Source organism: Amblyomma maculatum, chromosome 1 (genome assembly GCF_055883805.1).
Source record: "Amblyomma maculatum isolate TAMU_Amacu chromosome 1, ASM5588380v1, whole genome shotgun sequence".
Lineage (NCBI taxonomy): Eukaryota > Metazoa > Arthropoda > Arachnida > Ixodida > Ixodidae > Amblyomma > Amblyomma maculatum.
Genome location: NC_139344.1, coordinates 392,495,663 through 392,518,142, shown reverse-complemented (window position 1 = coordinate 392,518,142; position 22,480 = coordinate 392,495,663). Strand labels below are relative to the sequence as shown.

The 22,480-nt window shown below is 44.7% G+C and overlaps 2 protein-coding genes across 3 annotated transcripts in view; one reads left to right on the top strand and one right to left on the bottom strand.

The window, feature by feature from the left end:
- Nucleotides 1–15,366, bottom strand: part of LOC146208558 (F-box only protein 9) — a 33,071-nt gene extending 17,705 nt beyond the window's left edge. The window contains exons 1-2 of one of the 2 annotated variants that reach the window (XM_084594870.1): nucleotides 15,124–15,366; nucleotides 9,937–10,065 (exon numbers count right to left, since the gene is read on the bottom strand). In XM_084594870.1, coding sequence (XP_084450996.1) covers nucleotides 9,937–10,065; nucleotides 15,124–15,279 — 285 coding nt within the window. In that variant the 5' untranslated portion in view covers nucleotides 15,280–15,366. Of the gene's footprint in view, nucleotides 1–9,936; nucleotides 10,066–12,810; nucleotides 12,969–15,123 lie in introns of those variants that run through there. The other variant, XM_084594880.1, reaches the window with a different exon arrangement.
- Nucleotides 15,367–15,441: 75 nt separating this feature from the next.
- Nucleotides 15,442–20,265, top strand: Nthl1 (Nth-like DNA glycosylase 1). The gene is made up of 4 exons (XM_084578868.1): nucleotides 15,442–15,558; nucleotides 16,831–17,001; nucleotides 17,731–17,996; nucleotides 20,118–20,265. The coding sequence occupies exons 1-4, from the start codon at nucleotides 15,442–15,444 to the stop codon at nucleotides 20,263–20,265; spliced, it is 702 nt and encodes a 233-aa protein (XP_084434994.1).
- The last annotated feature ends 2,215 nt before the right edge of the window (nucleotides 20,266–22,480 follow it).

Here is a 22,480-nt window from a genome sequence, read left to right as displayed (position 1 = left end):
GATGTTGCATACTTTGTCAGTCTTTCTCAAAGCACATGGCAGCTGTGAACGACCGAGTGCTTACAAGAATACATTGTGAAATGAGAAAAACTGTCCGTGAACTTTTCTTTCCATGCGTTTCTATGGGCTGTGTTCCCGTCCAGTGCCAACTGCCGTGGTTGACATCTTATACTGGAGTGTGGCAGTATCCATCCAGATGTCAATGCAGACAGGTAACAAAGGGTAAGTAAGAAACGTTTGGAAGATTGGTGAATAAATAGCAGGGAGAGGACACATGGAAGCTAGATTGAAATTAAGGCGGGGGTCCCACGGTGGCCATCTTGGAATTAGTTCAAATTCTGCCACCAGGCTACGCCACTGATTCAGGACTGAGAAAGTGCCTATCGGCCTTGCCCCCAGTTGGCCGAGGGGCCCAACCATTGCTTTGTAGAGAAGCTTTCTTTTGTTGGAGGGTGGGTTTTCAAAGCCCCATTCTTCTCCCAGCCGTGCGCAGGGGGAAGCGTTCACCTGTTCTTAGCTTGACTACTGCGGATAGCAGGACTGCGGGGTGCTAGCTTGCCTTACCACGGCTGAACTTGAGCGGCGACGCGGACCGCCGCCGCTCGATTCGGCCATGACCGAATGTGCGTAACGTAAATGAAAAGTACCACCTCGTTTTGTTGTTCACTGTTCTGGATAGAGTGGAAGCTTGAGCGAGTTGATGATACATAGTCGATATATGTTCAGGATAGCTCAAGTGTATACCAAAAATGGAAAGGTGCGATATGATGGAAGATATTTATGTGGCCTTTGTATACTATACTTTGACTCACAAAAGATTTGCACCACTGCTAAAGGCAGGGGCTCCCTGGCCCATTCAAATGCGCACTGTAATAGGTAATTGTGCTCCGACGCACCCCTCGAATCGGCAAGGGCGACAGTGGGAGCACAATTGCCTATTATAGGTGGTGTGGATAGTGGTTATTCAAGCAAAAGGAAGGAAAAGAGTGCTGCCGGCCCCTTCAACTGCTATCTAAAATCTGAAGCGCCCAAGCTGCAGCCGGCGGGAAAGCAAAATGATGGGGAGAGGAAAGCGAGGGGAAGTGCAGAGGGGAGCTATAACAAGAAATTACAGGGGGAGCTTTGTACATTAGTTACAAAGTACAAAAACAAAAAGGGAAACGCGTTTGCCTCGCTCGCGCGCAAGTGTCCAAGTGCTCTTGGTCCATGGCGCCCAGGCCTTTCACAGTACTAAAAACATTTTGTGAGACAAAGTATACATCTTTGGTGGTTTCGTCATGAACTCTGGCTGAAATCGACACCTGTATTGTCTTTCCTTTGATACCCATCTTTTGAGCTGTTATCGCTTTTGAAGTTATGGCATTTATAGTAGGACATTCTTGCGAGCTCTCTGGTGCAGAGCTACTTTTATCAAACGTTATTGCACATAATAAAATTGCAATAAAGTCGGTTTCAATCAACAGTAATCATTTTCTTTTTTTTTTTTAGTTCGGGCTTTTCTAACCATAGAAACTGACATTGGTAACCTAATGAGCTGAGAAAAGGGCGAGGGCCAATTTCATTTTACCTTAGAGAGGACAGTCGGCATTGCGAAATAGGTGTGAAATACCTACCAAAAGGGTAAGCACCACGCAGCTGCCGCAATGCATTCAGGCTAAATTTTGGGGGAAATGAATTGGAGAGGGGAGGGTAGCAGACAGTTATGAGGCAACGTCGCCAGTAGAAGCGGGTTAGTTTCGCAAGCGCGTTAGACCGCTCCTTCTCGACCCTTCCCCTTTGAATCTCCTCTGTACTCTTCATTGGTTAGATGTACGTCTTTGCTGCATTGCGAATCCAGTGTACTTTCTATATATTTATTTACTTATTTATTTATTCACTACCAGCATCACCTGCTTTCATAACAAGAATAGAACGGCAATCACTCGTGCTAACCACGGTAAAATGCATAACTGGCTGCCACTGAGGCATTCTTTGGAGTGAAAGGATTCGTTTCTGTGGTTGTATGTGCAACAAAAGAATAATGCAAGACGCCCTTCGGTTACTTACTGCCCCTAGAATTTGTCCGGACATGTACTTCCTCGCGCTGCCCTGATGTGGCCATTTGGCGTGCTGAACAGCTTTCTTTTTTTTTCTTTTTTTTTTTTTTTTTTAGAGCCCAGCTCTTTGGCGCCCGTTCCTGCGTTTCGCGTCGCCGTCTGCGTTGTCCCTCGTAACCAGCTCCGCAGCCAGGGCAGCGCACGCTCCTGCCACCATTCGCCGCTGCGTGTCCCCCCCCCCCCCCCCCTACCTTTTTCCTTTGTGGCGGCGACGGTGTTTTCCGGTGTAAGTGGATCGCGGTGCATACATCCTAAGCCGAAACGCAGAGCCACATTGACTTGACTCGCTAGCGGCGTCAGCGGCATCAGTCAGTCGCTGCTATCTCTTCGCTGCGCAACGCTCCTACAGGTCCATACGCTGCATTACGCGAACTCCTGATCCACAAAGCTTCCTTCATGACAGTCAAGAACTGTTAGTGGAGTGTTTCTTGAAGAAATACGTGTGAAAAATAAAATAAAAAAGTTGTCTTTGCCTCAATCTATCGAAAAGCTGGAGCAGCCAATGAGATATGCTCAAATTTCGCATTAGGAAGTAACGTAATCGTCGGTAATTTTTCTGTTATAATAAAAGTAGAAAAAAAAACCGCGCGCTGATATATGTGGGTGTGCGTACTTTCCTTTTCATAACGCGCTGATCGCTTTCTTTTTTCCCTGGTGGGGGTGGGGGGGGGGAGGCATTTCCATTGAAACACACGAGGCTATATAGTGTTGACGGTAAGCTAACCGCCCCTCCCCCTCCCCCATTTTTGTTTTTATTTATAATAGCAGCTTGGGCGTGTTGCTTATGCATCTTGAGGTGACAGCCCGGAACGTGGACGGGAGCACAAGGTCAGAAGACGACACAACGAATAGATTGATGTTTTAGATTGAGCTCCTTGTGCTATATACAGCAACATGAGCAGGTGGGCTGAAGGCGAATGCACCAGCGCTGGTAGTAAGCGTACATTGGTAATGGTACTCCAGCTACAATAACTACCGCGAGCTCTAGTTTGAAGTCAGTCTGCGCTCTTGTTGCGACATTTTTAGCTATAAGGTGCGTTGAGAAAGCGGACTGCCATACTAGCAGCACTCGAGAGCGTGAGTGCAACATATTTCTGAAATATATTCAAAATATATGTAATGCCTCCCTGAGGGGTAATGTAAATAAAATAAATAAATAAACATATTCTGAGCAATAAGACGACCAGAAAAGTGCGACATCACGAGCAGTTATCTAAATATGCGCCGCTTTGCAACTAGCACATGTGTTTCTTGACAATGATTTCATCATTTGAAATTTGCCAGCCCCGGAATTCTTTTGACATGTCTGGGGATCGTACAATAAGATGCCCTTTTTGGTTCGTCTGCGGTTCCAATGAAGAAGGGGGGGGGGGGGGGGGGGGGGGGGCATCGCCCCATTTAGACAAGTACTGGCGAACCTACACCGTTTGCAAACATTGTCCCCACGAATGTGTGAAGGGTTTGTTTCATCATTGATGGAAAAAAGAAAAACAGCCCGAGGAAACAGTACGGAAAATCGAAGAACTGACAAACATGGCTGTCAATCCTCACATTCCTTCTGTAGGTAAACCCTCGTAACTGCCATAAATAAAGCGGGTACTCCAAAGCACTTTCCATGCGCCGCGACGTCAACGCCGCCGTCACGGCAGGCGTCGCAAAAGGGGAATGCACCTGCATGTTCGTGGTGCTGGCTCGCTCACCCTCTCGCGCGGACTGAGAAAATTTGAAAACGGTGAAGAAAACTATTCTGTGAAGAAAAGAAGCAGGGGGAGCTAAGTGGACTTCAGGACGAGAAGAACGGAGTAGGGGACAGCCGCGCGGTCCCAACCCCTCGCTAGTTTTCGACGCGTGTAGCACGCGCCAGATATCTGGCAGGGACAGATCACAGCATCAGAGCTCGCGATGCACGCATGCGCAGACCGGCTTTGGCTGACGCGTGCGACGACGTTAGCGCGGCAGTGCATGACGCATGTGTGTTTTGAGTCGGGGCTTATGTATTCCAGTAGTTCCCTTCACCCCACGCCACTTCTACCCCCAACATGACGCAATTTTGGATGTACTTTGGGGAAGTGGTATGCCTTTATACTTTCTTCAATAGCCACACTGAGAGAAAAAACTTGACGAATGCTAAGCAGCACAGGCATCGGAATGTATTCATTTTCATGTTATACAAAACATTTTCCCAGTGCATGCCCAGATTATTTTGGTCAATTTTGGTCAATCTAGTCTGAATTTACTAGCTTTTGTAGGCTTACAAAAAGCGGCTATGAGCTTTAGGCACACTGTCTCTCTGCAATGCTGTTTCTTGGGCTAGTTGGTGGAGTTTGCTCATTTTGACAAAGCGCAAAAAAGAGGCAGGGATGGTCGAGAGACATGGGACAAAGCGCTTTGCCTGTCCCTCGTGCCTGTATATTTTTAGCCCTTGCCCAAAATGACCAGTCCCTGTCCTTCTCTCTTCCTCTATCATGAGATAAATCATGGTGGCAATTCGTTGACCTCACCCCAATGTTTTGTTGTTTCACTATGCCATGCAGCGTTTCAGCAGGATTAGAGTTGAACAATGGCAGAGCTGGTTCAGGGCCCCTTGTTGCACCTAACCCTTATCCTCCTTTTTTTGTCCACACAAGAACTCCTTAGAATGACTTTCCAATCAGTCGGCTGAAGTATGCTCGCGAACGCTCAAGATGCAAGTTGATAGACCCTTGAAGCAATTTCTCTAAACCAAGAAAATGGCAGATGCTGCGAATATTTATGCAGTTTCTTCTGCGGCGATGCTGTTTCAAGTAATTTTGTTTTTTGGACATTATGTTTCCATTCCCTCCCATTTATTTCCGATTTTATCATTGCAAAGGAGTGGAAATTTGTTTTCCTATCACTAAAAAAAAAAAAAAAAGTTGTCTGCAAGGCGTGGTCGCCATTTGTTATCTGTGCACAGCAAAAATGGGTGATGTTCGCTACACGTGGGAACGAAGCTATAGCGATAACTCGGCGCGGTCAACTGTGGGTTTCACCGCAAGGTCTCGACATACAGCTGTCTACATCGAATTGACGTGGTATTGTTATCAAAAATCATTTCGAAACGGATTGAACAGGTTCAGCCCAGTTCGTGAATGCACCTTCGTGCAAGACTCAGGCTCCTATCTCCTGAGGGAAGCAACAACTGCTGCCTTGGTAGATATTGCCGCGTGTCTTCTGCGTGTTTGCTTGGAATTGCTTTCGCACTGCTAGCTGTGCTACTATGTTTATATTTCTGAATCTTTTTGAGTAAGACCACGTGGCTCCTTGATGCTAAGCAGTAAGGATTACAACTAGCGTTAGTCTTTTGTTTTATTTTCTTTTACTGCTTTGCATGTTTGTTATCGGAAATGCTTTCAGTAAAAAAAGAAAAATGCCGCTGCTGACCTCGACGTCAAAACTGCGCGCCGAATCAGACTGTCATGTGATTTCCGCTCCACACATCGTCGCATATTTCATTTCGGTGGTGTCAATCGATATTCAGCCATTCGGAGGCAAAAATTCTGAGCCTCCTCTACTTACTTTACTAAAACTAACTGACGTGTTCGAAGGTGTGAAGAAAACGATGTCCTATGTCAAAACCAAACGCGAAGTTTATTTACTTTTTTTTTTTCCGGTACAAAACCGGAATGAGGTGCAAGAAACACCCAAAAAGCTTGGAATTTCACTGCGATGACTAATCGGGGATGACCATGTGCGCTTGTAAAGGGAGGCTGTCATTGTGCTAATAAATACGTTCGATTTTTTTCATTGCGGCAGTCTAAAAACAGTGGCGATGTGCGTGTGCCGCGATGGATATCAGTACTCTGTTCTGCACGACCGCCCGATACAGACACGCGCTTCATTCCGTCAACCCACCTCATGCACTAAATGTCGGCGAAAGCGTTTACGGTGCATTGCCTAATAATAATAATAATAATAATAATAATAATAATAATAATAATAATAATAATAATAATAATAATAATAATAATAATAATGTTTTCCTATCACTAAAAAAAAAAAAAGTTGTCTGCAAGGCGTGGTCGCCATTTGTTATCTGTGCACAGCAAAAATGGGTGATGTTCGCTACACGTGGGAACGAAGCTATAGCGATAACTCGGCGCGGTCAACTGGCCTTGAAACATGAATCCACGGCTTCGAGGCTTACTATTTTGAGCATAGCGTAGACGCACAGAGAAGTAGAGAGTGCCGGCTGTGCACGCGCATTAGCCCTACTTGGCCCCACTAATGCCACTGCGTGTGCGCCGAAGGAATCCGGTAATTCGGTTTACATGTAGGCAAGCACTTTTCTCTTGTCACAGTGAAATGCGCCCAGCTGCCCTCTCGGCGTCACTTTGTTTATGTTACGCTGTCTGCAGTCGAAACTTCTCTCTTTCCACGCAGCGTAGTGTGGTGAACTGTCCCACCTTTGCGAAGATGTCCATACACGCTTCGTAAGTGACCAAATACAACTAGACAGACGTACAACGGCTGTTACGTTTCATTACAGTGATTATCGGTGATGACGTCTGGTTTTTGATTATCTATGAGCACATATTTGTAATGTTTATAAGCATGAAAAGCACTGAACCAAAACAGTGTACATTCTCATTTCAGCTAACGCTCGACATTCGGTTCAGCAGCGTCGAATTCCTTCGTTTCTTTTTTTTTTTCGTCTGTACTCCGTATGCGACGTCGTCCTTTTGCCGTTGTATTTCATGTAGCGGCTGCGAAGCTACATTCAAAACGGTGCTTTCCGAGAGGACAGCTGCACCTAAGCACACGTGTGCCACTGAAAGCTCTAGGGAACAGAGCACGCACCAACGGAGATGTGAAGGAGACAACCAGTCGATACCGCCGGCCGAAACTATTTATTTTGGTCTACTGTCCTATTCCTTTTTCGACCAATATTTGAGAGTCGCATGACGCACATAGCATCTAAACGGTGGATCATACGCGTGGTATGCCAGCTGGCGTATCGTGATGTCATGTGCGAGCATTTTGCCAGCACACCATGCAGCATAACGTGGCGATATCCGTAGCACTCGCTGTCAAACACATAATGTCTACATTTTGCGAGAAATACCACTGGACCAACTGCGCGCACGGATGAAGAACCTCGTCCAAGCAACCTGCAATCTGTCAAGGCATGTCTTAATTTTGATAAATTTGCACTTTTGTCGCCAGCCGAAAAGCAAGCCCGATACATGTAAATTTACCGGAAGATTCTGCGCATTCTGTTTGGATTTTGCTAGCCGTGTCACTTGCTATCCGAGCCTGAAGCGCCTGGCGAAATACGAATGCGTGAGGGAAAAGTACAGGGCCAGAAGCATATTCAGAAAAGCACAAAATAGCGCAAAGCCCCTCAGCGATTGGGCGTGAAGGTTAGCGGCTTAGCACTGCAGGCGAGCGTCCACTGTTCGCACACAATGCAGGGGTGCAAAGGGTGATGCGGTGACCATGTGCAGGCTCTTCGTGCGAGCGAATAGCCCCCGCATAAACCACAGTGTATGCGCGCAAAACATGTGCACGCACGTAGTGTGCGTGTCATGTCTTGTCACCTAAAAAAAGCTTTCACTCCGTGGTCCTTCCCTAATGAACTGTTTGTGTTTCCACTTTGAGTAGATGCGTCTCCTTGTGCTAGGAACCAGCGGTGTCTCGCACCACGTTCTCAATCGAGTGGTGCCTCCAGGTATCCGTTCATTCCTTTCACTCCACTGACACTCCCTGCTTTCCTCTATATCATGAATTGTAGCCTCTGCATCAGGTGAGAGAGTTGTCGAAATTCTTCCTCTATGGGATGTTTGAAATCGGATCTGCTGCAGAAAGAAGTTGTTTCGACAGGCAATGAATTTTTGAAAAGTGTGACACTCGCCTCACAAACAGCAATGCAAATAGCAACAAGCAAGACACTTCACAGCACAAAAGTAGTATAGGTGGGTTGCTGAAACCTAGAAGTCAGCAGAGCAAAACCCCTTCACCATGGCAGCCAAACCTGTTTTGATGGCAGAAGTTGGGTGCAGCGCAGAATACTTCTATGTCCAGCCTGATGTCATGCGCGAACGTGTTGAGCAGAATTCCTTCACTATTGAGAGCCTGGAGGAGGTAGGGGCAGGGGAGGTGTTATGAATGGCACTCACAAACGGAGGGGTTCTTAATCCCATAATTGCGACAAGAAGAAGAGGGGTGCAGGAAATGTACGTGGCCATTATTACCACAATAGACGTCTCCTGCACTGCACCTGTTTTGTGCCCCCAAAACAGGTTTGGCCGCCATGGTGAAGGGGTTTTTGCACTGCAGAGAAGCTGACTTCTAGGTTTCTTGACTAGCTTCAGTACTTTGAAGGAGTGTAGTCACGCGCGCCTCTCCTGGCAATTGAATGAACTCACACTTCTGCTGCTTTTACCTAGATGGCGCTAGCAGTGAAAAACCTTTAATGACCGAATACAGGTGCAAATACTAATTATCACCATGGTTTGTGCTTCTTATTTTAACTTTATTTTACAGTAATACAATATTAAAAAAAAGCCAACTCAAACAAGGCTCACGTTGTTGAGTATGACGGCCTTCTCCATTGAATGTCGTGTACGAAAAATTGATTATATTTGAAGGCTCAGTATAATCGTGCTAATTGTATAAAGCGCAATTTGCGATCAGGGTTCACAAATAACGACTATTCTAGTTTCGCCATGCATGATTCCTAGGCTGTAGAATGAGCGGTTTTTCTGGTCAAGCTATGCGATGTGAGGCAGTATTACGGAAATCTTCAAATTGGAAAGGTAATTAAAAACGAACTAGCGAATAAATTTCGATGAAACTTCGTACACTCAACTATTATAATGTGCGCCCGAAGTGGTAAAAATTTTACTGCTGTGCACGTTGATAAAGCGCAGATATTCGTGCCCAAAATAGCCAAACTTTACCATGTTTAAAAGGCTGCCGATCAAAGACTGATTAAATTAAAACTAATTACGTTTCAGGTTTCATAATATAAGTACCCATTCTATGTGTAGGCCAAAGGAAACTGTTCTAAGTGCAGCAGTTTCTTCAGCGAACTAATCCGAAGTAGGGTATATCAACGACGCTAGCGAATTTGTCATCTGCAAAACCACCTCTCATGCAGTTGATAACGTTGACACACTAAAGCAGCGCACATCATTTGACAGAGTATATTAAGCTTTCGAATGATGCCTACATTGTGATGTTCGAAAAAGAACAACGCGCAGAATGCTCACGCAAACATTGCCTAAAATGGCACATTCGAGCTGCCGGAGTGGGACCCCCGCCTTAAACACGGGTATTTAAAGATAAGCCGGGACTAAAAGAAAAGTCATTAAAGTTGACGGATTATCTAAGTTAAAAAACATAAAAAAGAAAGGTTGAGCATGGTGATGACTATCACCACCCCGTTTCAAAGGGGAAGCTCCTAACATCCTTCCATGGTGGCAGTGCCTGGCAGATGCACAAAGCCTACACCAGGCACCAACCTTTCCTTATATTTCCAAAAAAAGAGGGAAGCATATGTTCCTTGCAAACCAGTGGAACCAACAATTTTGGAAGGTAGCATGGAATGGAAGTGCAATAATGCACATCTGAATGTGAACGAAACAACATACTGATGACCACATATTGGATCTTATTTCCTTACTTCTTTCCACTGTTTCTTTACAACGTATAGCAATCCCACAAAGCATGTTTCATATATGTCTTTACTTAACTCGTTTGCCTATTTCAACAATCAGCACGGCATTATGTGCATGTTCTGGCATTTTGTCTGCATTTCTTACACCAGCTATTGAAATAAAGTGCTTGTCTCGAAAAGAAGAGCTTAGGTCACGCTTACTTTCTCAATGAGGCGCAGCTCTTTGTCCGAGGAATGGGACGACTCCTCGTCGTCCTCTTCCGCTGCCCCGTCGGCATCGTCCACGCCGGTTTGCGAGCTGCTAGTTTGCACAGTTGGCTGCTGATTGTCCTGTGCATGGAGTGTTGAACACATCATGAGAAATATGCTGGCTACGAAGGTATGACGCTAGGATCTGTACTGTTAAGCTCAGTTTCTTAGTATAGTCTTTTGTTGAGCTGGTTGGTAATCACTGAGCGGTACTTTTAGTGTAGACAGACACGAACAGCGCTGCGTTTGTGTCCTTTCTTCTGTCCGTGTCTGCCTATGCTTCTAGTATCTGTCCCACTTTCTTACTGAAATAGCTATTAAAGGGACAATAAGGTCTAATTGAAGATGGCCTGTAATCAATAATGCATAGCAATATAATCGCGAAGAGGTTGCTCTCAATAAGAACCAAGCCTTTAAACCTGAGAGGGAACAGATAAAATACAGGTATCGGCATCAGCTCTCAATTTTGAAAGTAAGCTGCATGCATAGGTGGTGACTGGCCATATCAGTGTAGACGTCACGAGTTACAATCAGCAACTAGTTCATCTCAGTGAAGACATCACGACTACAATTGGCAATTAGTACATCTCGGTGAATGTGTCATGAGTTACAATCAGCAACTAATTCCTCTTGGTGAAGACGTCACGAGTGACAACTGGCAACTAGTTCATCTCAATGCAGATAGCACGAGTTTCAATTGGCAACTAGTACATCTTGGTGCAGACATAAAAACTTTCTACCGAATGAGAGGAAAAATTTTCAATTCTATTTTCTCTGAAATCGATGCACGTTTTGCAGCAGGACCGAGGTTGCAACATCCAGAAAAAGGCAGAAAATTAATTTTTGCAGGGAACAGTAACTGAATAGAATTGTCTTGAGTTTCCCTTTGAATAGGAATTGAAGAGGTCAGTTTCCATAGAAACTGCGGTCATTACCGTGATGGCCAAGATGAAAAGAGGGAAGGCAAGCAACTAGCACTTCAAACATCAATGTGCGAAAACACAGCAATGCAACTCCACTTCCCACTCACAGCCTATTTCATTACCTTTACATCACAGGTAAACAGCCGACCTTCACAAGGATACGAAAAGACAGGCCACAATGACGTCCAATTGATTTCAAGCACATTAGCAGAGTAAAAAGCCGGAAAGTTACCCCTTGCAGATATTGTTTTTTCATGACAGTACATAAACTTGAATAAGGTCTTCTTAGAGGACTTCAGTCAGCATTAATATTCTATATTCGTAAACTAGCAAGGTACCTTAGGGTTGTTGAACATTTGAATTAGATCCAGTCAACTCAAACTCGACAACATGATGCAATGGGCCGCCACTCAGGTCAGGCAGTCCTAGATTTGACAATGCAAGTGTCAAGGTTAATGATGGAGTCTTCTACAGGGGCATCTTTTAAACCATTTTAAAATTTGAAATATATATGTTATACTAGTAGTACCTTGTGTGTCATTTTAGTCCACACTGCAAATTAATCCATGCAAATGTCCACGCTGTAATAAATAAGCCTGGACAAGCTCAGCCAGGCAGCTTCTATAAATAAGTTTTAACTCCATCAAGGTCTTTAAGACAATGTCGCAGATGATGTCACAAGCAGCTTAGAGCCCAAAGCACAAACAAAAAATAAGGTAGTTTTTTTTTTTAAGACGAAATAAAACTAAATGTGCAATGAAAGCAAATGCATGGTCAGGGAAGTTTCTGAAGGCAAAGCGACTAGTGAAGTCATTCTTAGTGTTACTTTTACACAATGTTAAATGACCCCTGAGCATAAATTAACTATCTATGTTGGTGGTCCCCTCATGAAGGATTTAAAACTAGCTAACAATAACGTAAGCAGGCTTAAGGACAATGGCTGATTCACAAGAAAGGAATACTTCACATTAGCAAAGCAGAAAGCGAAGGCCTCAGGATGTATTCTTGAATGTACTTTCACGATGATGCATTAAAAGGCAACATTATGATGAGCAAACCATCTTCTAAAGGCGATTGCCTACAGCATTCATACTTTTGTGTTTGTGACGACACACAAGAGGATCAGAAAACTCCATGGGAAGTGTATGTATGGGTTCCTGTTCTTTGGTGAATATATTAAAAACTATGCCATATCTGTATGTAAGTGTATATAAAAAAAAAGTGACCGAAAACCGTGGTCTCCTGCTACTAGGAGAAACTGAAACCATACACTCTGTCATGAGGCACTACTCCAGTCAAATTATGCAGTTGTCAACACAAAAGAATTTTGTTCATACATATTCCATAAACGAATGCCGGATATTGCCAGAGCCCAAACTAGGAAAAGTATGCGGAACATTGCCGTGTTTCAACAAAGATGTACCGCGCTTAAGAAAAAATGGTGCTTTTCGGTAGCCCAGCACGCTGTTATAATTTACTCGCCGCGCTTAAGAAATTGACATACATGGTGCTTTTCGGTAGCCCAGCACGCTGTCATAATTTACTCGCAGCAAGGAAGCCGTGGTGCGGAAAGACTTTCGCGCGCTGTCCCGACGCGAAATATCGATTAGCAAACGCTACACATGTAAACAAGGACGTAACAGCAGAGACGCGTAACACGCAGTAGATCCCAGTAGCGGCAAGCGGCATGCAACCAGCCCGTGACGTGCACCTCTTGCATTACTGTACGCGTCGTGAAGTCAGTGCAAATATTTTGTCGGCGTATCGAAACGCAGCTAGTGGTTCGATAAGCCGAATGTGCGCAAGTTTCTGAGCTCCCCAGAAGGACACGTCGTTCGCCGACAGCACAGCAGCGATGGCAGAGGAAAACACAATGCGGTTTGTAGAAGCATGAAATGTTTACCATAATGGGTGAATTTCGGCTGCAATGGTCAAGCGATACACTCTCGGTCGGAATTATAACGAAGCACACTACTCCGGTACCGTGCTTCTTTCGGAGCAGCCGCCATGCTTTTGTAAATAACCACCAGAGGCACCTAAGCACCCTGAAGCTAGAACCATGGAACCGCTATAACTCTATCTAAAACTCAAGGCACTACCACAGTAGGTCGTGGGCACTACGCTACACTACCCTAAAGGACCAGACGTGGGCCAGACAAGAGAACATTTTAATGGCACTGGAACATTTTGAACGCTGGTATTTGCACTTGCAGAAAACAGGAAAGCTAGAAAAATTGGCAGACATCAAAGGGAGTTCTTATGACAAAAACCTCGCTTCGGTTCGTTTTTGCATAAAGCATTATTTGCATTTCAGTACCACCAATCTCATTGTCGACCGCATGTATAACTTGTCCTCAGCCTTTTACGCCGTTCGTGAAAAGGTAAAAAAAAAAAGGCATTGTTTATTTTTAGTTACGAATGTGACCGATGTGACTCGTGGCTCTGGCTGTCATTTTACCTCACGGAAGCACCTTAACGGAACTACAAATCACACAAAAAAAATTGAATTATAGTGGTTACACCATCACTCACTTCCAGATAGATTGAAAATTTTACGCCTTAGCCCTTAAAGGTTTTGTATCATTAAAGAAATTGGTTGATTCTGTTCAAAGATGAATGGAGTAACTTCTAGCCAATCTCTAGCTTTAAGCGCGCTCGTTTAATGGCCCGCTTCGCGAGTTGTGAAAATGTGCGCCGTAACGTCGTAACAACGTCGACAACTTGTAATCAAGCGCTTGCTGCTGGCACTTTACGTCACTGTTGCTTCCGATCAACTGCTACTCAAATGATGAACGTTTCTCTGCCTCGAGGTAGCGCGTAGCTTTAGCACCGAAACGATATGGGTGTGCGCAAAGTTACTAATGTTTTCTAAGGGTGCGTTCCAATTCTTAGACGTCTAGCAAGACTGCTTCGTAGACGTCTACGTAGACGTCAACAGGTTCGCGTATTGGAACGCGCCTACCTGTCTACGCCTGGCGTCACCTCGCGGCATAAAGGTTGAACTAAAACGTTTGAATAACTATCATAACGCTGTTTTCTTTAAAGATTTACGACAATACAGGTGAAAATCCCGTTTTTAACGGTTTGCCGATTTTTTGCAGCAACAATATTATATTTGTAATCGCCATAACTTAGATATGCTATTAATAGGTTAACTTGTAGCAGACCGACTTCTCACGCAATGAGTCCGCTCACGAATTGACGGAAGAGAACGTTAGTCCGTTTTTCCTTTTTTATTACTGATGCTGAAGTGTACATGCTTCTCAGATGTCTCATTCACACAGCTGTAAGAATGAAAACATGCAAAATACTGTAAACTTGAGGGGATTATGGACGAAAGGTGATAACCGGCTACAGCAAACGAAAACTTTGTACCGTTACACCTGTTGTCCGTAGTCACTAGACGAGGAAACCAAAGACAACAACTCGTTTTAATAATGTACAGGCACAAAAAAATCAATGCGCAACAAGTCGGCATCGTCAGGCGAGTTCGTTCTTCCCAGATTAACTGAAAATCCGCGGAACAGTTTGACACGGCTACTACAGCAAGGTAGAAACACACACGTGCGCCGTACAGCAGCCGTCCCGACTCCCGGCGAGGTGCCCAGAAAGCGACGAGTTCGTCGATAACATCAATATTGAAGGATCTCGTCGTCAAGTTAAAAAAGAAGACCAACAGCATCCAACGCATGCTTTCCTCTCAGTGCGCGGTACAAGAATCTGCACTGCTGCGAATCTTACGACCATAAAGACAGCTAAATTAGCCTCTAGCTAGCGCATACATTGACGTAACAACTCACGTTTGAAAGATCGTTCATATGCATACTCCGGCGTTCGCAAATAGCACGACCACCGTACAGCTACTGCAACCACCGCACGCACGACTCGCTCAGCGCGAAACGCGTTCTGTCCGCCATGTTTAGACAGCAAAGTAGTCTGCATCGATGTTGACTTCGGCGAAGCCGTCTACGCGAGACTGCTTCGCGAGAATTGGAACGCGTCCCAAGATGGCGGCTGCTCGCGTAGCCGTCTAAGTAGACGTCTACGAGGGGGTATTGGAACGCACCCTAAGCTCGTGGCAGCACATCTAATCTGTACGCCGAAGGATTTGGGAGCCAGATTACAAACGCTTGCTTTTCAGTGGCCGACACAACGCTTTGCGATGATAAAGACACGCTTGCGCTCAGCGCGTGTGTTTAAAGACGATGCCACTTACTCGGAAGACGTAGCTCCTGACAAGAAGAAAGCTGCCAATACTGCCAAATCTGAACCACTGGCTGAATCCCGGCCTTCTAAACCTCGAGCTGGAACCACCAGGAGAAAAAGTGCACCGAAAACAAGGACAGCTGTGCACCCTAAAGATCTTGAGCATCTGGAGACACCAGCTGGCGATACCGAAAATAATGCGCCACAGGAGTCCAGTTCAAGTGAGCCAACCACAGATCCGCATTCGCCAAAAAAGAAAGCACCTTCAAGGCCGCTTAAAATTGAATACTCCGAAGGTCCACTTGACAGTTCTCCCTACTTTGACTGGATGCCTGAAAACTGGAAACAGGTCTTGGATAACGTGCGAAAAATGCGCCAGGAAACCAAAGCTCCTGTCGACACAATGGGATGCGACAAATGCCCGGACCACTCTCTTCCTGATAAGGTGAACCAGCCATTCTTTTTCTGACGTAGTGCACCCTGTGTTTAGTCGTCTAATTTGTAATGCCCGTCAAATGGGTTGATGCCTCGTTTTCCATGTCAGCTTGATCTGCAAGGCCACGGCTGTGGTGCTTAGCCCCTATTCTACAGCTTCTTTTGCTTCTTGTATTCTAGTTGAGGCTGAGCTACTGCAAGCAGTTTAGACAGTTTGCCTTATGTTGCCAGCGAAATCTGTTTAGCCAGTATTGAAATGTTAAAAAAGGGCATCTGTTTAGCAAGTTTTACTGTGCTGAAAAACTTAGGCTTCCACACGTTTCCAAAATAAATTCAGCCTGACTATGTTCGAAAAGTATGCCAAAGGAATATTAGATCATCACCTGGTATTTTGCAGTGAACACACACATTAGCTTGTTAGGGTGGAAACCACAGAGCCAGGTGGAGACAAATTTTAAGGCAAAAGCCTTTAGTGGCTCATGCTGTCGTTCGCAGAAGGTATGACACTTTTGTGGTCACCCTTGGTCACTTGATGCCACACACAATGATGCCCGCCATAGGTCAAGGTGGGCCACCCTAGGCCCACACCTCCCCCAAAGGTTATACGTATTAAGGTGTAAGCTGCTTTCATTACGTGGGAGGCGGTAGCTGGCAGCTGACATGGCTGCGCGCTAACTGGACGTAGGGCTTCCTGACATTACGTTTAGCAGGCGCTACCAACTCGGGCTTTTCCTTTCATATGGGAGGGTGACATCAGAATCAGCCTGCCATGACCCTTGCATTCACGTTATCCCTAGGTGACACAGGCAAGTTCTTACGGTTGTGTTAAAGCGGGGCTTTATATGTTGGCTGGTAGCTTATGCTATCACGTCATACTGATCCATGCATCCGTGCAGGACCTTTCATTTAGTGCTTTCTCGAATGCCGCACCATACAGCCTGGAGAAGCAGACGCAGTGAAACCAGGAATCAGCAAAGTTTCAAACAAAGGCTTTTGCCTTATTGCACTTTAGTGGTCCAAAGTGCCACACAAATTTTTGGGCGTTCTGCCTTAGGCATGCAGCAAAGGGCTGGCTAAAACAGGGAGATAGAAAGGCACATTAGTTATACTCACAGTAGTGCTGTCCAGAAATGCACGTTGAACCACGAATGAGTATGTACAGGTGACATGTGCTTGGAAATAGCTTGTTAGAAACATAACTTTCAGATAGGTATATACCCCTGCAGCCCTTTCCTTGCAAAAGAAATGAGCTTACTTAAGTGTTTGGCACCTTGTATTGCAGGTTGTCCGTTATCAGCTGCTGGTCTCACTAATGTTGTCAAGTCAGACGAAAGATGAAGTTACACATGCAGCAGTGGGGCGCCTTCGTGAATTCGCCTTAACCCCGGAAAGCGTGGCTGTGGCTGATGAAAAACAGATCGAGGAACTCATCTATCCTGTCAGCTTTTACAAGGTGATCACTTTTTCTTGTATTACCATTCCTGGCACAGTAGAATGCAAGACCAATTAGTGAACCTCAATTTCTCCTTTTTAGTGCTGAAACTGTAAAGTACTGTGTGCTTGCTTGTCCAGGTTCATTTCGTATGTTTACAACATGGCAATAAATACAGCAACCTGCCACTGTTGCTTAATGGCTGTGGTGTTTAGCTGCCCAGCCCCAGGCCACGGCATCAAATGCTGGCATAGAGGCTATATTCCGATGGAGATGCAATGCAAAACGTCTGTGCTCCGTAGGATGTCAGTGCTCGTAGTAGAAATGAAGTTGGAATACCTTGCACTCCTGTGGTGCAGGAATTTGTTTTATCTAGAAACTGATGTGACTATGTTAGTTACTAATGAAGAGCTACAGATCCCAAATTTTTCTGAGGTGCCCAAGAATAATAGTTCGAAAGTCAATTACTAAATTTTAGTTAGCCATCAGCCTGTTTTCTGCTGTCGAGCATTGCTGACTCTAATACTCTACCAAAAAGCAGTCATTTTACCTCAAAATCTAATCCTGAAATTTTATTTTTAGCTGAAATGGCTAGTATGTAGTACTATATTCCATATTTTAGTTCACTAGTAGCATACACATAAATGTGGTCCAAATTTTGTGGAAATATAGAGAATGCTAAACTGAGGCGGATGATACAAGATGCCTCCTTGTAGTGTTGCGATTCCATTCCACTGTGGCTCTCTGCAGAACAAGGCCAAGCACCTGAAGCGAACTGCTCAGATTCTGTTGGAACAATATGATGGGGACATTCCAGACAGTGTCGAAGGTCTGTGTAAGCTGCCAGGAGTTGGGCCCAAAATGGCCTACTTGGCCATGAGTTGTGGCTGGGGCCACACTGTGGGAATTGGAGTTGACACTCATGTACACCGCATTGCTAACCGGCTCGGTTGGCTGCCCACACCCACTAAGACACCGGAGCAGACTCGGAAAGGACTGGAAGCCTGGCTGCCGAGGTGAGTACTATGGACTTTCCCTAAGCTTAAACTTATGTAGCAAGAGTATCAGTGAGCTTGGACTTCGAACTTTATTCAGGTCCAGACAGTGACCAGACAGTCTCATTTGAAGAAGAGGTGCCATTGGTGATAACAGCACTAGCTTGTACTCTTTTTGTGGCTGCAGTCATTGTCGGTGGAACCTAGCCGATACTGTATGAAAACACTTAGAAGGGGAAAAATGTGCTGAACACTCACAGATGCTGCAAACATTTGTTAAAAAGCAAAAAGAAAAACTGCACGGTACAAACAGGCTCACGTGTGACAAACTACAAAGTCATCACTGCATCGTCCACCATAAAAATTGAAGGCGGGTTGTTGTGGTAGCCACAGCATTGGCAGCTCACACTTCACGCTTGTCTCGCACAGAATGGAGATTGAGTAGAGTACCAAGTGCTGCACAGTTCCTGGTGCAGTCTTGCAACTTGCAACTGTGGCGTGGTGTTGAAACACTGATGATAGTTTCCATAGGGCTACCGTATATGCCTCAGAGGGCAGCACACATATTTTCATGCAGCTGCTGTTCTTTGTAAATAGCAGGGTGGGGCAGCTCTAGTTAATTAAGATGGGGTGGGTGGGTTCGCGTCAGCTTCCAGCGATCACAGAAGTAGTCCTCCTAAATCTAAATTTAATGGAACAGTGGTGTGGTGCACCTGCACTTTGTGCGTGCTATGGCAGTCACGACGACAGTTGGAGTCCCCCTTTTTTTGAAGAACGGCTTGGTAGCCTAGTTTCGGTTTTCTTAATACACGCCATCTCATGACTGTGATCAGGTGGACGCATTGGCCAGTCTCGCCATTTCGAGTGCTGCTAGGCATGTCACTGGCTTGCTATTTGGGGATGATGTCACGTGCCCTAACGCCTATGTATATTTCCCTCACATGCTTTTACATGTTTTTTCTGGTACTCTGAAACTGCGCACTGGTCAATGTCCATTCACATTTGTAAGCAAGCACCACTTCTGCTGCATTACTCTACGAAGAGGGTAGTGGAGGCCTTTACGACTTTAATAAAGGTTTACAGTGACCGCTGCTCTTGGGTTGCTCCAAAATGTTGATATTGCTGCTACAAAATGATTAAATTTATGCTCCATAGCTGCTCCAAAAGGCATATTTTCCTGCTTCAAGAGCTGCTCCAAAACCAACTTTAGCAATCCCATCCCCGAAATAGTTGCCTTGCAGGTGTAGGAAAGATGAAGGGTGGACTTTTGCCTGCATAGCAGCTGACCACTTGGCCCTCTCTTCTTGTATGCGCGTCCGGACGACCTCTACAAATCTGGCATGACAGATGTGGGTGAATGCTTGTCTTGCTGAGCACAAGGTATCACCTGAATGAAAATATATTACAATAAAGTTAAAGTTTATCCTGGGTCCCTGGGAGGGTTCCTTAATTTAGGAGTCAACTGGCTGCCGCTTCGCACTGGACCTGGTCTGCTAGCTTTAGCTGGTCATCTGGCCAAATAGCCAGTAGAGACGCACAGCGCTAGAACCTTCGCCGTCATGTTAAAAACAAGTGTTGCAATGCTTTGTGCATACCATAAAAATGCTTGTATCAACTAAACCGCTCGCTTATTATAGCTGAAATTTGGTGCACAGATAGCAGAGTTGATCGCTTTCAATGCGAGATTTGGAGGATCTGCTTGCCTGATTCGATCAGAATTAATACGAAATCTGCGTCAGCTGCACCATTTGTGACCCAAAAGAAGTCACTTTTACGTAGGTGATACTGACGGCGTCACGAGTATCACCTACGTGAAAGTAACTTCTTTTGGGTCACCAATGGTGCAGCCGACGTAGATTTTGAATTCTGATCGAACCACATAAGTAGATCTGCCAATTCTGGTATTGTTACTTTGGTGCAAATGCGTAACATGCCTTGCCTGACGCTAGACTCCGGTCATGTTTTCGAGCAGCGTCTGGAGGGCTTCCCTTTCATTAAATTAATGTGCCAATATTGAGCAACAAAGTTGCATTGATCACACATTTTCTTAGAATTGCACATTCTTGGGGAAATGCTACCTTTACTTTAACTGTGAAGTTAGCATAATGCATAGCTTAACTCTTATCTGTGCATTTTATGCAGAGACCTCTGGGATGAAGTGAACCACCTTCTGGTTGGCTTTGGCCAGACAATATGCAAGCCAGTGGGCCCCAAGTGTTCTTCATGCCTTAACTGTGATCTGTGTCCTTTTGGCAGGAAACAGGGCAAAGCAAAGAGCTCAAGACAGTGAGCTACAGATGTGTACAGCTACTCATGGCCGTTATCTCTGATGTTTTGCTTCTTAGGTTTTAAAGCTACTCATTTTGAAAGTCTCATCAAAATGCCTGGAAGAGTTGGTGCGAGTTGCGTCTTACTTGTTTTGTGTTCTCTCATTGCGTATTGTGCTTTACACGTTTGATTATCCATGTTGTTAATGCAGTATGTGCTAGAATGTATCGAATTTGGAATTTATCTTTTTTCTGGTGGCTTGAATGATGTTTGTTGCATTTGTTCTTTCTGCCAACTGTAACTATCACACTGTACCTCACTTGCAGCTGTTAATCAGGGCATTGTCTCAGGGAACGTTTTTTTAACCTAAATACAGTCTGGATGAACTACAGACAGAGTAGCAGCAGATGAAACACACTTACTTTGCAAGCATTCTGGAAATGCACTGAAGCACGCAGTCCCTAAATACATTTTCAGTTGAGTCTTTTTCTGTCGTCAGATAGTTCTGCTGCAAAGTTTCCAACATTAGTGTGCTGCTTTCCAGCATTCTGTTTGAATGATATGGTTCCTTTAGTCATTGCATTTCGGAATGCACCAGGCAACAATTTACATCTATCATGCTCAGGGAAAACTTTCACTGTTGCATTTCAGTGAGCGGTGCATTTTGCAGACTTTGTGTGACCTCTTTGCTGTGAGGCAACGTTTGTGCCTCTGGGTTGTGCTGTGCAAATGAAAAATATGGGACAGTTTTGAAGTGCCCTTGGTTACCAGTGGTACTATGACTGAAGGTACATGAATTATATGAGAGTTGTAAATGAGTGAGAGGCCGCAATGCTTCAAGCAGCTGCTGCTGCTAGAAGTATTGCGGCCTCTGCTACAATTGATAATGTCATACTCATGTCTGAAGTGTTGCATTTCAAACTGTATCGTGATATCTGTTGCTTCACTATTTTTTTCAAGCAGTCTCCTTAAAGAAGCCCTTGGCTCTAGTTGGCTTGAACAAATTGTGATTACTTACGGCATTTTTAGACTTGCCAAGAGGGCTGTCGAAGCCGACACTGTGAAGCATCGTATTGGCTGTCGAATCATTTAACCGAAATAAGGCAATGTTAGTTGCAATAGTTTTTAAGCGCTTTATAGTTTAACAGTCTCTAACATATGTTGTCATTGAGCAAATGTGGACAAGAACCGTTTTGTTTTGCGTTCTTATCCAACTGAACATCACACAGAAGATTGGCAAAATAAAGTTTATAACTGGTGCAAATATGTTCAGAACCCAGCCCACTGAACTATGTTCCTTGTTTTCTTTTGGTGAAGTGTGTCATAAGAAACAGTTGAATGGCATATGATGTGGGTGCAGTGCTAACTTGTTTTTGTAGCAAGTTCATGGTGTTCGTAGCTTTATGTGTGAGCACTGAACCCGAACGATCAACTTTCAACAGAATTCAATGAGGAAGATATGAAGGCGGTTCAATTATGATTCCCATAAAAACTGCACTGCTCAGGTGTTTTCAGTTTTATTGGTTAGGAATGTCAACATTCTTGCACTGATGCCTTTCTGGATCTGAGCATTGAAGGCAATAGGCAGAGCAGATGATACCTCCAGTGCACTTATGCACCTGTCCGAATGACACAGCATTTTATGCAGTACTGTAAACTCTTCACAACGTACCTCCATGTCTACAATTGTCGGCTGGCTCATTTAATCACTGTGTTGCATGGCTCTCCGAGACTACTTATGGTGCCGAAATCTACCTCTTCCCAATCTTAATGGCATTCAGTGCGTTGTGTACTTGTAAGACAGAACTTGGTGCTTGGACATCTTGAATTTGCTGCCGAGTTGGTTTTCTCCTTTCCCCAAATCTATGTAATAACTACAGTTTACTGATTGCAATTACATACCAAGTACACTTGAGTCTGCTTACGATAAATATAATCATCATGTGGTATTCATTCTCTAACCAATTATAGACACCTAATTTTCGGGCTAGTGTTTTATCCTTTGTAATGATGCGTAAGACATCACTGTACATGGTTCACCACATATTTGCCTACGACCGCTGAATAATTTGTGATTGAAGTTTTCTCACCTGTTTCAGTTTTAACAGCCGAGCGATGCTTGATGTCGAAGGCAAGTCTAGGTCACATGAGGTACGAAAATAAAAGCGATACTATAATCGTTCCTATGTCATTTGAATGCGCTGCTAAAGCCAGCCTACCTCAAGAAAAGGAATCTC